This window comes from Mustelus asterias, chromosome 15 (assembly GCF_964213995.1).
Source record: "Mustelus asterias chromosome 15, sMusAst1.hap1.1, whole genome shotgun sequence".
Taxonomy (NCBI): domain Eukaryota; kingdom Metazoa; phylum Chordata; class Chondrichthyes; order Carcharhiniformes; family Triakidae; genus Mustelus; species Mustelus asterias.
This window is the reverse complement of record NC_135815.1, coordinates 95,350,615-95,368,336: the sequence shown is the minus strand read 5'-3', so window position 1 is coordinate 95,368,336 and position 17,722 is coordinate 95,350,615. Positions and strand designations below refer to the sequence as shown.

Here is a 17,722-nt window from a genome sequence, read left to right as displayed (position 1 = left end):
TTAACAGTGTTCTTAAATAAACTTTGTCTGATAGAAGCTCCCCTGTGGGTCACTTGAATCATACCTGGAGTGAAACACCTATTGCTCACCCAAGCCAAAACCAAATGTGAAATCTGGGCGAACTTCAGAAAACACCTTGGGGTTTTCCGGCCTGGGTCCTAAGAATAGGTTCTACACATGAGGACAAACCTGCAGCCTGATAAGAGGACTTGTCTGTACATCTCAACAGAGGATTTGCCTCCAAACTGCCTCCCTGTGAGATAGGTGTTATGAGAGGAGCTTATAAAGTAATGGGACAGGGGGTGCTCCATTTCCTGGTACAGCTCCAAACGATCGAGGAAGACCGGGGCATTCTCGTCCGACATCAGGTAGCTGCAGAAGCCGTCACACGACATAGACACTGCAAAACAAAAATTGATAAGCTTTAACTCAAACTGGAGCAGGGGATTCGGAAATCTGTGTCAGTGCCATGATGTGTGCTAATACAGCATCACTAATTGGGTCTGTGCAACCAACCAGAACTGATTAATGTGCGACGTTTGGCCTCCACGCTGAAAATCTTATTCTCACCTTAACAAAAATAACCAACGGCAACCATGTCACACACAGAGAGCACAATTCTGCGTTCAGTATCGCATCGGTACAGCGGGCAATCTCGTGCACACAACGCAAAGGTACACGCTCCATTGATAATGGAGCAGCAAGGTTTACAACACCGTCACATCGATGCCACTTCCTGTGCTTTCAATAACCCGCTTTGAGTGGACAGTTAAGGAAGGAAAGTTGCAAGTAATAGAGATTCCAAAAGAGAAAACACTGGAAAATCTCAGCAGGTCTGGCAGCATCTGTGAGGAGAAGAAAGAGCTGACGTTTCGAGTCCAGCTGACCCTTTGTCAAAGCTAAAAGTCATGGAAAGTGGGAGATATTTATACTGGAGGGGGAGGGAATGAGAGATGAGTCGTAGCCACAGAAACCAGGGGAAAGGCTGCTAATGGCAGCCCGGAGTCCTCTTGTTTCTGTGGCCACGACTCATCTTTTATTCCCTCACCCTGCAGTATAAATATCTCCCACTTTCTATGCCTTTTAGCTTTGACAAAGGGTCATCTAGACTCGGAACGTCAGCCCTTTTCTCTCCTTATAGATGCTGCCAGACCTGCTGAGATTTTCCACCGTTTTCTCTCTTGGTTTCAGCATCTGCAGTAATTTGCTTTTATGGAATAGAGGACAAAGGATTACCTCCCTCCACCCAACACACATCTCTGAACCCATTCAAGTTCACCATTTGCTTTTTCCATAACGCCGTTCCTCAAAGGTGACAAACAAATGTTGGAGTATTGTGTCCAGCTTTGGTCACCTTGGGCGCGATTTTACAGCCCCGCTCGAGCGAGACCAGAAAATCCTTCCCGAGGTCAATGGGCATTTCCATTTTCCGCCCCTCGCCCGCTCCAATTCCATGGCGCGGCAGTAGAATTCCAGCGCTTGTTATAGGAAAGACATTGATAAACTGATGACGTGGAGATGCCGGCGTTGGACTGGGGTGGGGCACAGTAAGAAGTCTCACAACACCTGGTAAAGTCCCAACAGGTTTATTTGGAATCACGAGCTTTCGGAGCGCAGCTCCTTCATCAGGATTCACCTGATGAAGGAGCAGCGCTCCGAAAGCTCATGATTCCAAATAAACCTGTTGGACTTTAACCTGGTGTTGTGAGACTTCTTACATTGATAAACTGGAAAGAGTGCAGGGAAGATTTTATGAGGATGTTGCCGGGCCTTGTAGGCTGAGTTACAGGGAGAGGTTGGCCAAGCTAGGACTTTACTCCTTGGAACGCAGGAGAATGAGGGGTGACCTTACTGAGGTGTATAAAATCATGAGGGGCATCGATAGAATGAACGCACATAGTCTTTTTCCCAGGGAAGGGGAATTGAAAACTAGAGGGTGTAGGTTTAAGGTGAGAGGAGAAAGATTTAAAAGGGACCTGAGGGGCACCTTCTTCATGCAGAGAGTGGTGCGTGCATGGAATGAGCTGCCAGAGAAAGTGGTCGGTCGAGGCAGGTACAATAGCAACATTTAAAAACCATTTGGATAAGTACATGGATGGGACAGGATTAGAGGGACATGGGCCAAAGGTGGGCAATTGGGACTAGCTGGGAGGACGCCATGGTCGGCATGGACCGGATGGGCCGAAGGGCCTGTTTCTATATTGTATTGCTTTATGACTCTATGACATGCATCAAGACTCAACACACTTCCTGCTGCATTTAAAATTCCATTTGGGAAAACACGCGCTGTTCTCTCTAACGGTCTCTTGCTGTGTGCGGCCAATTCATGTAAGCACACGGACCCTTTAAATTCTCTCCTGCGGTCGTGCCTGCAGGGCAAAGTAAACGGGTCAACTTGTGCTCAACCTATCCGGGGACACTCTCACCCTCATCGCCTGCAACCACCCCACCACCCCCCCCCCCCAAACCCGGGAGGGAGATGCCCGGGGGCGGGGGGAGGATCTCATTGTCAATGATTGTCAATGGATAGGGCATCGGAGAGGAGGGGGTTGAGTCGGGCGGGGGGGGTGGGAAATCTGGAGGTCTCCTCTCTGTGCGGGGAGGGCTCCAACAGTCAGAAGGGGCCTTCCATCGGAGGCGATCCCACCCTTCCCGCATGAAATTGAGGGCGAGGCCTTTCTCTATTTCCCCACCCTCGCTCACCGGGGCACCCGCCAGCTTGAAAGTGAGGTTGAATGGGAAAGGACCCTCAAAAGGCCATTTAAATATAATTGGGGCTGATGTTTCAATGGTTCTTGTAATCATTTGTTACAGTAAGAATTTCAAAGTGTAAAATACTCCCGTGTTATCCTTGCAGCCATAACTAGAAATTCAAATCTCTTTCTAAAAGTTACAGGTCTCTACAGGGATCAGAACATAACATAACTTTATTTTTAAAAACTTCCCTTCGATTTGATATGTGTATTGGAATACAGTGAAAAGTATTGTTTCTTGTGCATTATACAAACAAAGCATACCGTTCATAGAGAAGGAAAGGAGAGGGTGCAGAATGTAGTGTTACAGTCATAGCTAGGGTGTGGAGAAAGATCAACTTCAAAAGTCTGACAGCAGCAGGGAAGAAGCTGTTCTTGAGTCGGTTGGTCCGTGACCTCAGACTTTTGTATCTTTTTCCCGATGGAAGAAGGTGGAAGAGAGAATGTCCGGGGTGCGTGAGGTCCTTAATTATGCCGGCTGCTTTGCCGAGGCAGCGGGAAGTGTAGACAGAGTCAATGGATGGGAGGCTGGTTTGCCTGATGGACTGGGGTACATTCACAACTGTCGGGCTTTGAGGAACTGGAATTTTTTTCTTTTACTCATTTGTGGGACATGGGCGTCGCTGGCTAGGCCAGCATTTATTGCCCATCCCTAGTTGCCCATGAGAAGGTGGTGGTGAGCCGCCTTCTTGAATCTCTGCAGTCCACGTGCTGTGGGTTGACCCACAATGCCGTTATGGAGGGAATTCCAGGATTTTGATATTGGAACTGCGATTAAATTCTGGGCCTCGGCAGTTTGGGGTTTCTCTCTTCACACTTGCGAAATCAGTCTGAACTTCCCTCCTGTGACTTACTTTTGTATCTTTGGGAGACACTATTTCGCCCTTGCTGAAGCCACCCAGCTGCTACTTTCTGCCTGCAGACAGCTGGCTATAGCAGGATACAAATGAAGCCAGGAGTTATAACAGACTGAGTTCCAAACTGATGATATCAAGTGGGTTCAACCCTCACCCGCTCAAAACTCAAACTCAGGTAAAGACCGTCCACCACGGCAACCTCACCCAACCCTACATCTTGCCGCACCCTACATCAAATGCCCAAAATTCTGTCCAGTGTATCCGGTGTTGCCTTACTCCCTTCTCATCCTTATGGAGAGAGTTACAATGGAGGGAAGGAAATCTGCCATCCTTACCTGGCCTGGCCTACATGTGCCTCCAGAGCCACAGCAATGTGGTTGACTCTCAATTGCTCTTGGGGCAACTAGGGATGGACAATAAATGCTGGCCAGCCGGCGACGCCCATGTCCCATGAATGAGTATAAAAAAACAGCGAAATGTTACCGTGAAAATCCCCTAGTCGCCACACTCCAGCGCCTGTTCAGGTACACTGAGGGGGAATTTAGCACGGCCAATGCACCTAACCAGCATGTCTTTCAGACTGTGGAAGGAAACCGGAGCACCCGGAGGAATCCCACGCAGACACGGGGAGAACATGCAAGCTCCACACAGACAGTGACCCAAGCCGGGAATCGAACCTGGGTCCCTGGCGCTGTGAGGCAGCAGTGCTAACCACTGTGCCGGGTATGAAGTCCAACAAGCAGAAGAGATTAGCCTGTGGAAGAAAAAGCTACAAGGGTTATGGTCAATGCAAAAACAGAAAATGCTGGAAAATCTCAGCAGGTCTGACAGCATCTGTGGGGAGAGAATAGTTTAAAGTTTATTTATTAGCATTACAAATAGGCTTACATTAACACTGCAATGAAGTTACTGTGAAAATCCCCTAGTCACCACACTCCGGCGCCTGTTCAGGTACACTGAGGGAGAATTTAGCATGGCCAATGCACCCTAACCAGCACGTCTTTCAGACTGTGGAAGGAAACTGGAGCACCCGAGGAAACCCACGCAGAAACGGGGAGAAGGTGCAAACTCCGCACAGACAGTGACCCGAGCTGGGAATTGAACCTGGGTCCCTGGCGCTGTGAGGCAGCAGTGCTAACCACTGTGCCACCGTGCTGCACAAACAGACTTTGCCACCGCATTGTCATGTAACTTGGCAACGTTTCAAGTCTGGAAGACCCTTCATCAGAGCTCTGATGAAGGGTCTTTCGGATCTGAAAAGTGGGCTCTATTCTCTCTCCACAGATGCTGCCAGACCTGCTGAGATTTTCCAGCATTTTCTGTTTTTGTTTCAGATTCCAGCATCCGCAGTATTTTGTTTTTATCCCATGGTTGATGCAAACAGTTTAACTTGATGCCCACTAGGTGGCAGCCAGCCTCAAGATTCCGCTGTGCAGCAATATATCTTACAGTGAGACAGTCTTTGAACATTTTGCCTAATATAGTCCCCGCTACTGACGCCAAGCTCTTTATGGAAAGCTATCGAAATTGGGGAAATGGAGTCCATTACAAATGTCAAGATATATTAAACTATTCTGGGCAGGTCACCGCTGGGTGACACAGCCCCTGCTAATTTTAAAAAGTCAACTCTCCATTGCATTTTTCCCATCAGCTCTCAGCTGCACGATTAGCTTCAGCAGTGTGTGTATGGAAAGAATTATCTCCCACATTTTACTTTGTCTTTTCGTGATTTCGGTGACTTGGGCGTCCTCTGCTGGCAGGCTGTGGAGTCGCCACACAGACACGTCCCCGGGTTCTGAGATGGAGCTCCGTGCTAGAATCCACAGAAACCTGACAGTGCAGAAGGAGGCCATTCGAGTCTACACCAACAACAATCCCACCCTATCCCCATAACCCCACATATTTACCCTGCTAACCCCCCTGACTCTAAGGGGCAATTTGTCATGGCCAATCAACCTAACCTGCATATCTTTGGATGTGGAGGAAATCGGAGCACCCGGAGGAAACCCACGCAGACACGGGGAGAACTCCACACAGACAGTGACCCAAGCCGGGAATTGAACCTGGGTCCCTGGTGCTGTGAGGCAGCAGTGCTAACCACTGCGCCACCTTGGTTGGGGCATTGCTGGAGGTTTGGAAAAATGAGCTTGGGTAGGCGTTGCGATGTCTTTCTCTTTCTTCACATACTTGTTCCGTCAGAGATGATCGGGGACATGTCGTGGGCGAATGTACCACGACGGCTAAATTCTCTTCTTACAGGGAGATACTGAAGTTGCCGTGGCTTTTGCCAACACAATCTGGCTGAAACCAGCCAGACCGGCACAAACGATAGTGGAATTTTAAATGCAAGTTCTGCCGAGCAGAAATCGGCTTTCCGTGGCTTTTCACCCTGTTTAAAAACAAAACAACTGCCCTGGAAAACTTCCGCCCACAAAACTGACCCCACCTTCAGAAGAAAACAATGTGTTTTGGTGTGGTTGCAAAGAAGGTTGATTTTAGGTGGATTGGCTGTGCTAAATTGCCCCTTAGTGTCCCGGGATGCGTAGGTTAGAGGGATTAGCGGGGTAAATATGTTGGGTGCTGGGGATAGGGTGGGATTGTTGTCAGTGCAGACTCGATGGGCCGAATGGCCTCCTTCTGCATTGTAGTGTTTCTAAGGTGACGAGGGTTTGGGGACAGGCGGTTGGGGTGTGTGTGGGTGTGTGTTTGGGGGGTGGGGTGGGGGGGGGCATTAGTTTTGAAATCTTTAAAATCTTAAAAATTATTTGATTCACTTTTGTGACAACCCCATCACTCAAACCAGCCTCCCAACCACTGACTCTGTCTACACTTCCCGCTGCCTCGGCAAAGCAGCCAGCAAAATTAAGGACCCCCCACGCACCCCGGACATTCTCTCTTCCACCTTCTTCCGTCGGGAAAAAGATACAAAAGTCTGAGGTCACGTATCAACCGACTCAAGAACAGCTTCTTCCCTGCTGCTGTCAGACTTTTGAATGGACTTACCTTATATTAAGTTGATCTTTCTCTACACCCTCGCTATGACTGTAACATACATTCTGCACTCTCTCCTTTCCTTCTCTATGAACGGTATGTTTTGTCTGTATAGCGCGCAAGAAACAATACTTTTCACTGTATGTTAATACATGTGACAATAATAAATTAAATCAAATCAAAAAAAACAGCTATATTAATGAAATTTCACCAAGTTACCAATATTAAACACCCCAGTGAATATTGTTTAATGTAAAGAGAAGATAAAAAGGAATATGTTTTATTATGGTGCTCCTTTGAAGATTTTGGCCTGGCTCCCACGGCCATTCACGCCAGTGGGATTTTCCCATCCTGCTGCAGTGAGCTGAGGTTTGGCTGGATGGTAAATTCTCCAACCTCGCCGCAGTAGGAGGGTGGTGTGAACGGCCAGTAAGATCGGGCCCTTTACGTCACAGAATGTGCATGAAAATACGACCCGTTACTTCATGGGGCGGCGCGGTGGCACAGTGGTTAGCACTGCTGTCTCACAGCACCAGGAACCTGGGTTCGATTCCCAGCTTGGGTCACTGTCTGTGTGGAGTTTGCACATTCTCCCCGTGTCTGCGTGGGTTTCCTCCGGGTGCTCCGGTTTCCTCCCACAGTCCAAAGGCATGTTGTTTAGATGCTAAATTCTCCTTCAGTGTACCCGAACAGGTGCTGGAGTGTGGCGACTTGGGGATTTTCACAGTAACTTGCAGTGTTAATGTAAGCTTACTTGTGACACTAATAAATAAACTTTAAACTATTCTTTCTGCGCTAATGCTGTCAGGCCTGCTGAGATTTTCCAGCATTTTCTATTTTTGCACTGGCCATAACCCTTGCAGCATTTTGTTCCACAGTCTAATCTCTTCTCCTTACTGGACTCCATACCTGGCACAGTGGTTGGCACTGCCGCCTCACAGCGCCAGGGACCCGGGTTCGATTCCCGGCTTGGGTCACTGTCTGTGCGGAGTTTTCACGTTCTCCCCCGTGTCTGCGTGGGTTTCCTCCGGGTGCTCCAGTTTCCTCCCACAGTCCAAAGATGTGCGGGTTGGGTGCATTGACCATGCTAAATTCTCCCTCAGTGTATCCGAACAGGCGCCGGAGTGTGACGACTGGGGGATTTTCACAGTAACTTCATTGCAGTGTTAGTGTAAGCCTTACTTGTGACACAAATAAATAAAAAAAACTTCAAAAACTCATCTTAAAGTTCAAGCAGAATTACTGATTGTGCCCAAATCGAGTTCTTACGAAAGGTGGCGGTGTTATGAGTGGTTAATACTCTACTGGGTGATTGCTTTTTAGTAGATGTGAAAACAGAACCAAAGTACAATGCTATGTATAATATTTGGGTACACTGAGTATTTCCCCTAACCTTATCACTCTGTCCAACACTTGCTTCACCAATAAAATATCAGCACTGCAGTTTTTTTCTTTCCTCCATTCTGTAGCTGCTCTAAATAATAGATATATTTTCAAACAAAAAGCCCACTGCACTGCAGGAATTTGTTGACTCGATACACGTGCCAAGACTAAATACCCATTAACTAAGCGGGGAGAATACGTTACTCCACAGTTGGCAAACAACCCGAGAGTTCTCGCAGCTCCTGAAACAATGCTTTGTATGAAGGATATTACTTGGAAATAGCCCCACTCACTGCCTGATGTACGGTAAAATAAGGAATCCGTATGGTGAATACTTCAGAGATTCACAACAGGAACACATCTTCCAGCTTAAGCTCAGAACTGAACAACTTATTAATATGGAAACATTGGAAACAGGAGCAGCAGGAATGGGGCGACGGGGTGGCACGGGTGGTTAGCCTCACTGCTGCCTCACAGCGCCAGAGACCTGGGTTCAATTCTGGTCTCAGGTGACTGTCTGTGTGGAGTTTGCAGCCAACATAATCAAGGATCCCACTCACTCCTAACATTCTCTCTTTCACCTTTTTCCGTCGGGAAAAAGATACAAAATTCTGAGGCCACGTACCGACCAACTCAAGAACAGCTTCTTCCCTGCTGCCGTCAGACCTTTGAATGGACCTACCTCACGCTAAGTTGATCTTTCTCTGCACCCTAGCTATGACTGTGACACTACATTCTGCACCCTCTCCTTTCCTTCTCTATGAACGGTATGTTTTGTCTGTATAGCACGCAAGAAACAATACTTTTCACTGCATACTAATACATGTGACAATAATAAATCAAATCAGATGTAGTGTTTTAGGAATGAGTAGGTCATCAGATATGGTGCTGTTATCGGCTGCTGTCTAATTAAGGACCCCACACACCCCAGACATTCTCTCTTCCACCATCTTCCGTCGGGAAAAGGATACAAAAGTCTGAGAACACGTACCAACCGACTCAAGAACAGCTTCTTCCCTGCTGCCATCAGACCTTTGAATGGACCTACCATATACCAAGCTGATCTTTCTCTACACCCCAGCTATGACTGTAACACTACATTCTCCACTCTCTCCTTTCCTTCTCTATGTACGGTATGCTTTGTCTGTATAACGTGCAAAAAACAATACTTTTCACTGTATATTAGAAATCATAGAAACCCTACAGTGCAGAAAGAGGCCATTCGGCCCATCGAGTCTGCACTGACCACAATCCCACCCAGGCCCTACCCCCATATCCCTACATATTTTACCCACTAATCCCTCTAACCTACGCATCTCAGGACACTAAGGGGCAATTTTAGCATGGCCAATCAACCTAACCCGCACATCTTTGGACTGTGGGAGGAAACCGGAGCACCCGGAGGAAACTCACGCAGACACAAGGAGAATGTGCAAACTCCACACAGACAGTGACCCAAGCCGGGAATCAAACCCAGGTCCCTGGAGCTGTGAAGCAGCAGTGCTAACCACTGTGCTACCGTGCCGCCCAATTAATACATGTGACAATAATAAATAGAATTAAATCAAATCAAAAAGACTTTTGAATGGGCCTACCTTATATTAAGTTGATCTTTCTCTACACACTGGCTGTGACTGTAACACTACATTCTGCACCCTCTCTTTTCCTTCTCCCCTATGTACTCGATGAGCAGTTTGCTTTGTCTGTGTGGTGTATTGATTCACCTGATGAAGGAGCCATGCTCCGAAAGCTCGTGATACCAAATAAACCTGTTGGACTTTAACCTGGTGTTGTGAGACTTCTTCCTGTGCCCACCCCAGTCCAACGCCGGCATCTCCACATCATGTAGAGTGAGTAAGAAACAATACTTTTCACTGTATCCCAACACGCAACAATAATAAATCAAATCAAAGAATAGGTAACAGTTTACCTTGATGTATACATCAGGTACTAATAAAGAACAAGGTTAACAAAAGCACTGATGGTGCCAATGGTTTAAAAACAACAGGAAGGACGAGTGCTGAAGATTAATGCCATCGTCACCAGAACCCTCTTTCACTTCAGTGAGGTGAGACAGGAGCGTGCTTACCTTGCTTCCGCAACTCCTCATCAGGCTCATAATTCTCAAGTATCTGCATTGCTCTTTTCGACTCATAGAAGGGGAACAAAATTTCATTCAGTCGAGGGTCTCGTTGATTCTGCAGTCAGTAAGGAAAAGCCTGAATTAAAGTGTTTCCTGGAAGTGGCTTATAACCCAAAGCAAGTGCCAATCAACCTAACTCGCACATTTTTGCAGTGTCAATGATTGTGCAAGGCAGCTGATTGACTATCAAATAATTGCTTTTATCTCTATTCCCTAGTCACTTGTATTCAACAATCAAGCGGCACGGCGGCACAGTGGTTAGCACCGCTGCCTCACAGTGTCAGGGACCTGGGTTCAATTCCCAGCTTGGGTCACTGTCTGTGTGGAGTTTGCACATTCTCCCCATGTCTGTGTGGGTTTCCTCCCACACTCCAAAGATGTGCAAGTTAGGTTGATCGGCCATGCTAAATTAACCCTTAGTGTCCTAAGATGTGTAGGTTAGGTTGATTGACCATGCTAAATTAACCCTTAGTGTCAGGGGTACTAGCAGGGTAAATATGTGAGTCTACCGGAATAGGAGCTGGGTGGGATTGTGGTCAGTGCAGGCTCGATGGGCCAAATGGCCTCCTTCTGCACAAGCAGGGATTCTATATTATGTAACAACATTCTTTCTAAAGAAAACCCCTTCTGTTTGAATTCATCCCTTTAACTAAAATTAGGCTAAAGATCAGTAAGTGTTGGAATGTCGCCCAAAGAATCTGTCTGTTTCTCAGAAATAGTAAAGCTTCTATATGTATGTCCGGGCTAGCCATGAAATGAAGTTAATATTACGACAAGCAAGATTGTTATTCTTGAGTTTTCTGATCAAATTCAAAGGTAGCTACGATAACTCCAAGTGTTTGAGTGTGACATAGTCTGCAATAGTTTCCTAATTAATACACAACTGAATTTGCTTTTTAATGTTAGTCAGCTACACTGTAATAGTTGTCAAATGAACAACTAATACTCAACTGTCATGGAATCAAAGAATCCTACAGTGCAGAAGGAGGCCATTCGACCCATCGAGTCTGCACCAACAACAATCCCACCCAGGCCCTATCCCCATAACCCCACACATTTACCCTGCTAATCCCCCTGACACTAAGGAGCAATTTAGCATGTTCAATGCACCTAACCCGCACATTTTTGGACTGTGGGAAGAAACCGGAGCAACCGGAGGAAACCCACGCAGACACGGGGAGAATGTGCAAACTCCACACAGTCACCCAAGGCCGGAATTGAACCCGTGTCCCTGTAGCTGTGAGTCAGAAAAAAAGTAAAAGTAAAGTTTATTTATTAGTCACAAGTAAGGCTTACATTAACACTGCAATGAAGTTACTGTGAAAATCCCCTAGTTGCCACACTCCGGCGCCTGTTCGGGTCAATGCACCTAACCAGCACGTCTTTCAGAATGTGGGAAGAAACCAGAGCACCCGGAGGAAACCCACACAGACACAGGGAGAATGTGCAAACTCCACACATGATGTGGAGAAGCCGGCGCTGTACTGGGGTAAGCACAGTAAGAAGTCTCACAACACCAGGTTAAAGTCCAACAGGTTTATTTGGTAGCACAAGCTTTCGGAGTGTCACTCCTTCTTCAGGTGAGTGAGGAGTTGTGTTCACAAACAGGGCATACACAGACACAGACTCAATTTACAAGATAATGGTTGGAATGCGAGTCTTGAGAGGTAATCAGATAATCAAAGACTTGATTACCTGTAAAGACTCGCATTTGAACCATTATTTTGTAAATTGAGTCTGTGTATGCCCTGTTTGTGAACACAACTCCTCACTCACCTGAAGAAGGAGCGATACTCTGAAAGCTCGTGCTACCAAATAAGCCTGTTGGACTTTAACCTGGTGCTGTGAGACTTCTTACTGTGCAAACTCCACACAGACAGTGACCCGAGGCCGGAATTGAACCCGTGTCCCTGGCGCTGTGAAGCAGCAGTGCTAACCACTGTGCCATCATGCCTTTGTTGCGTTGCAATGTTACTTTGCCACCACATCAAGCTACGAGAGAAAAAAAAACGAACTTTATTTCCAAGGGAGTATCCCTAAGCAGGTGTTCATGTGAATGTTCTCATGTCCCAGATGGTGGAGGCTGTAAATCCACTGAACAAAGTGACACTGATCCATGCAGTCCAGATGGTCTCGGCTGTAACTCCTGTCTGTGCTGCATTCGCGACTCTCACCTGGGACATCATTAAGGGGCAGTGAAACTTGGCTTTGTGGGTGCATTAGGCACACAACATCAGTCAAGCGTGACACATTCCCTTGCTGAGTAGTGGGCTTATGATGAGGGGGAAGGGCATTTTCAGGAGTCACATTGTCAAAGGGTCAAAGAACAATACTGCACAGGAACAGGCCCTTCGGCCCTCCAAGCCTGCGCCGCTCATGTGCCCAACTAGACCATTCGTTTGTATCCCTCTATTCCCAGTCTGTTCATGTGGCGATCTAGATAAGTCTTAAACGATCCCAGTGTGTCCGCCTCAATCACCTTGCTTGGCAGTGCATTCCAGGCCCCCACCACCCTCTACGTCCCCCTGACATCTGTGTTGAACCTGAAAGGGGGGGGGGGGGGGACTTTAAAAGTTGACCCAAAAGTTGAGCAATAAAGTAATCACAATTTTCGTCAATGATGCTGAGATGTATTGCAATGGGATCCCACTAACTTGTCACAAGTGTGACAAATCAAAAGAAGGGATGCCAAAATCAGAGGACTGTGACCCTTGGAGATAACAAAGTGTGTCCCGTACCCCTGGCTTATCTTTGAACTATTTCTCACATTGTCTGCATTTATGCTGTTGGTGTATGTCAAATATCTTGCAAACTTTCGCTGAAAGCAGGGATTTAAAGTTTATTTATTAGTCACAAGGCTCACATTAACACATTCTGGTCACCCTATTATAGAAAGGATATTATTAAACAAGAAAGAGTGCAGAAAATATTTACTAGGATGCTACCGGGACTTGATGGTTTGAGTTATAAGGAGAGGCTGGATAGACTGGGACTTTTTTCTCTGGAGTGTAGGAAGCTGAGGGGTGATCTTATAGATGTCTATAAAATAATGAGGGGCACAGATCAACTAGACAGTCAATATCTTTTCCCGAAGGTAGGGGAGTCTAAAACTAGAGGGCATAGGTTTAAGGTGAGAGGGTAGAGATACAACAGTGTCCAGAGGGGCAATTTTTTCACACAGAGGGTGGTGAGTGTCTAGAACAAGCTGCCAGAGGTAGTAGTAGAGGCGGGTACAATTTTGTCTTTTAGACAGTTACATGGGTACGATGGGTATAGAGGGATATGGGCCAAATGCGGGCAATTGGATTAGCTCAGGGGTTTAAACAAAAGGTTGGCATGGACCGAAACAGGCTGAAGGGCTTGTTTCCATGTTATAAACCTCTAGGACACTCTAACACTGCAATGAAGTTACTATGAAATTCCAAATAGCTGTTACATCAACATTTCCTTTCCCTTTTAACATTGCTGGTAATAGTACAGGGTGACATGGTGGCACAATGGCTAGCACTGCTGCCTCACAGCGCCAGGGACCTGGGTTCAATTCCCAGGTTGGGTCACTTTCTCCCTGTGTCTGCGTGGATTTCCTCCAGATGCTCCGGTTTCCTCCCCTGCTTCCAAACTAATCCCTACAGATATTAAGCACTTAAAAATCCCATATAGTCATAACCTAAAAGAAATAGGAGTCAGATTGGAAGACTAGGATTATATTCACTGGAGTTTAGAAGAGTAAGAGGGGATCTCATGGAAACTTAGAAAATTCTAACAGGGCTTGACAGGGTAGATTCAGGAAGAATGTTCTCTATGGTGACGGGCCCGGAAGTAGGGGTCATAGTTTGAGGATAGGGGGTTAATCTTCTAGGGTTGAGGTGAGGAGAAATTTCTTCACCCAGAGGGTGGTGAATGTGTGGAATTCACGACCACAGGAAGTATTTGAAGCCAAAATGTGATCTGATTTCAAGAAGAAATTAGATATAGCTCTTGGGGCTAAAGGATCAAGGGATATGGAGGGGAAGGGGGGATCAGGATATTGAATTTAATGATAAGCCATGATCAAAATGGATGGCGTAGCAGGCTGGTAGGGCCGAATGGCCTCCTCCTGCTTCTATTTCTATATGGTAATCAAAATCACTATGGCGATGGCCTAGTGGTATTATCGCTAGACTATTATTCCAGAAACAACTAATGGTCTGGGGACCCAGGTTCAAATCCTGCCGTGGAAGATGGTGGAATTTGAATTCAATAAAATTTGGCGGCACAGTGGTTAGCACTGCTGCCTCACAGCGCCAGGGACCCGGGTTCAATTCCGGCCTTGGGTGACTGTATGGACTTTGCACATTCTCCCAGTGTCGGCGTGGGTTTCCTCCGGGTGCTGCTATTTTCTCCCACAGTCCAAAAACGTGCAGGTTAGGTGGACTGGGCGTGTTAAATTGACCCTTAGTGTCAGGGGGATTAGGAGGGCAAAGACGTGGGGCTACGGGGATAGGGCCTGGGTGAGATTACTGTTGGTGCAGGCTCGATGGGCCGAAAGGCCTCCTTTTGTCCTGTCGGGCTTCTACGATTCAATTTTACAGATTAAGTCAATGTTTTAGATGTCGTTGCTGTGTAGCACCCTGATGTTTAGGCGCACATGCTCAGGGGAGGTTAAACTAACTTTCCCCACAAACATCAGCTGGTCCCGCTGAAGGGCATCACATAAATAATGCAAAATGAGAACTGTTTGCACATATGGTCAAAGTTTAATACACACCACAGTAATCGGGAGATTCCGCAGAGTGCTGTATTTATAGATGTGATTAAAATACACATGCAGGCGGAAAAAATAATTTGTTTATATATACCTCCCATGATGACTATGATCTCTAGCCCCTGAAGTTATTAAATGGGGTAATGATGTGCAAACATTTGACACATGTAAATATTTTCCCTCTGCTTCTTCAGTAGAGGATATGCGCAATAAACAGACATAATAAAGGTGCAAAGTCTCAGGACGAGCAACAGATAAAGGATCGGCGACGTACAAATGCATTCAACAGCTGGATCCCACGTTGGGGCTGTGGAATTAAAGATCACAAAACACATCTTTTTGAAAAAGGGAACATCTTGCTCAAAGAAACGCAACGGCAACTTGAGGAAGAATCACCAATGGGAGGTTATCAGATACTCATACATTTCTAACACAGTAATGGTCCAATCTACTCAACATCCACTGTACATTGTCCAGAAGCAGCCATGCAGTGAATACTTCCATAGCAAAAGCAAATTTAATCTTGTAAGAAGTCACGCTTCATTGTGTTGCTGCCGTTGCTTACACAGATTAAAAAACACAGAGGAGCAGGGAGAAAGCAGTGGCGCAAACCGTGCGTCGCATGCACTGGGAGGGCAGGGGTGAAGCGAGCGGCGACAAACAGGGTACGTGACGCAGTTAAATGAAAGAAAGAAGCTTACTTCATTCAGAAAGCTGACTAATTGGTCTACAGCTAAGTAATCAGATTTGTCTCCGTTGCTGTAAAGGAATTCAGTAAGAAATGTAAGTTGTTTGCATATCTGTGCATAATGATTTTCAAAAACATAACCCTCAGAGTACTGATACCTCTAAAAAATGTTCACCTCGAAACTTCCAAGGTGGACTGAATAACTTCATGGGGGGGGGGGGGGGGGGGGGGGGGGAGTTTTCCCGCCCCGCCCGCCATGGGAATCGTAGTGGGGGGGACGGGGGGTGGCGGACCATACAAAGGTTTGCTGACCTCGGGTGGGACTTTCCGGTTTTGGGGCCAACGCGGCCGGAGAATCCTGCCCAATGTTTCTCTAACTGTAACATACTCCGAAAATCAGTGCCGAATATTCCCCCAGGTCATTTGGTCCTGGAGGCTACTGCAATCCTCAAATGGTTAAATGTACAAACTGCAAACATTCAACATGCTACTTGTACTTTCCCGAGATGAAGACAATAAACGGCAATCCATTCATTTCATGCTCTCCAACCCTTTGGAGATCTCTTATCACGGGCAAACGATTTCGGCTCAGAAAAAGGGGTACATTTTCCTCTTCTGTAAAGGGAGTTCCCTTCCATGATTATCCCAATGTTTTCACCATTTCTTATTAAGATGGCTATCCATAAGACATAGGAGCAGAATTAGGCCACTCGGCCCATCAAGTCTGCTCCGCCATTCAATCATGGCTGATATTTTTCTCATCCCCATTCTCCTGCCTTTCCCCCATAACCCCTGATCCACTTATTAATCAAGAATCTATCTATCTCTGTCTCAAAGACACTCAATGACCTGGCCTCCACAGCTTTCTGCGGCAAGGAGTTCTACAGATTCACCACTCTGGCTGAAGAAATTCCTCTTCATTTCTGTTCTATAGGATCGTCCCTTTAGCCTGAGGTTGTGCCCTCTGGTTCTAGTTTTTCCTACTAGTGGAAACATCCTCTCCACATCCACTCTATCCAGGCCTCGCATTATCCTGTAAGTTTCAATAAGATCCCCCCTCATCCTTCTAAACTCCAAAGAGGACAGACTCAGAGTGCTCAACCGTTCCATATACGACAAGCTCTTCATTCCAGGGATCATTCTTGTGAACCTCCTTTGGACCCTTTCCAGTCCTCATTAGTTTAATCTTTTAAGCTACGGTATCATTCTGATGCATCTGGAAGCTGTGCCCAGTGCAGAGAGCTGACACTGGGAACAGTGTCCAGTGCAGAGGGCGGACACTGGAAGCAGTCTCCAGCGCAGAGGGCGGACACTGGAACCAGTGTACAATGCAGAGGGTTGACACTGGAAGCAGTGTGACACTGGAAGCTGTGTCTAGTGCAGAGGACGGACACTGGGAGCAGTGTCCAGTGCAGAGGGCGGACACTGGAAGCTGTGTCCAGTGCAGAGGGCAGACACTGGAAGCTGTGTCCAGTGCAGAGGACGGACACTGGGAGCAGTGTCCAGTGCAGAGGGCGGGCACTGGAAGCTGTGTCCAGTGCAGAGGGCGGACACTTGATCTAAGGTCACATGAGGAAGACTGACATTGGGAGTTTAGTGAAGAAGGAATTTAAACTGTGACAAATGATAGTTTGAAGTTTCATTCCCACTTTCAACCATTTACTTTCTCAGAACCCCAAGCAAAATATACCTCAAGATCTTTCAAATGTTTACCAATCACAATAAGTTAATACTTTATTCAAACAAGCGGGTTAGACTTCAAAGATGTTAGTCCAGCAGATGGGAAATGATTCCAGGTGCTCTCTACACCACACTGGTTATCAGGGATATTCAGGTAACTTTGGAAAGGGTTTCAGTTAAACTATCACTTTATTGTAACTAGAACAGTTACAATGAAGGAAATAAATGGGCAAAATGCGCAATGCACCAAAAGCAGAAAATGCTGGAATATCTCAGCTGGTTTGACAGCATCTGTGGAGAACTTTTTCTAAAGTTTATTCATTAGTGTCACAAGTAGGCTTACATTAACGCTGCAATGAAATTACTGTGAAAATCCCCCAGTCGCCACACTCTGGTGCCTGTTCGGGTACACTGAGGGAGAATTTAGCATGGCCAATGCACCTAACCAGCACGTCTTTCGGACTGTGGGAGGAAACCGGAGCA

At 46.6% G+C, this 17,722-nt stretch overlaps 1 protein-coding gene across 6 annotated transcripts in view; it reads right to left on the bottom strand.

The window, feature by feature from the left end:
• plcb4a (phospholipase C, beta 4a) overlaps positions 1-17,722 on the bottom strand; it is a 510,936-nt gene that overhangs the window by 175,993 nt on the left and 317,221 nt on the right. For all 6 annotated transcript variants that reach the window (XM_078230348.1, XM_078230349.1, XM_078230347.1 and 3 more), the window contains 3 exons: positions 15,573-15,630; positions 10,074-10,182; positions 190-400 (listed from right to left, as the gene is read on the bottom strand). In XM_078230348.1, the coding sequence (XP_078086474.1) occupies positions 190-400; positions 10,074-10,182; positions 15,573-15,630 (378 nt within the window). The remainder of the gene's footprint in view (positions 1-189; positions 401-10,073; positions 10,183-15,572; positions 15,631-17,722) is intronic.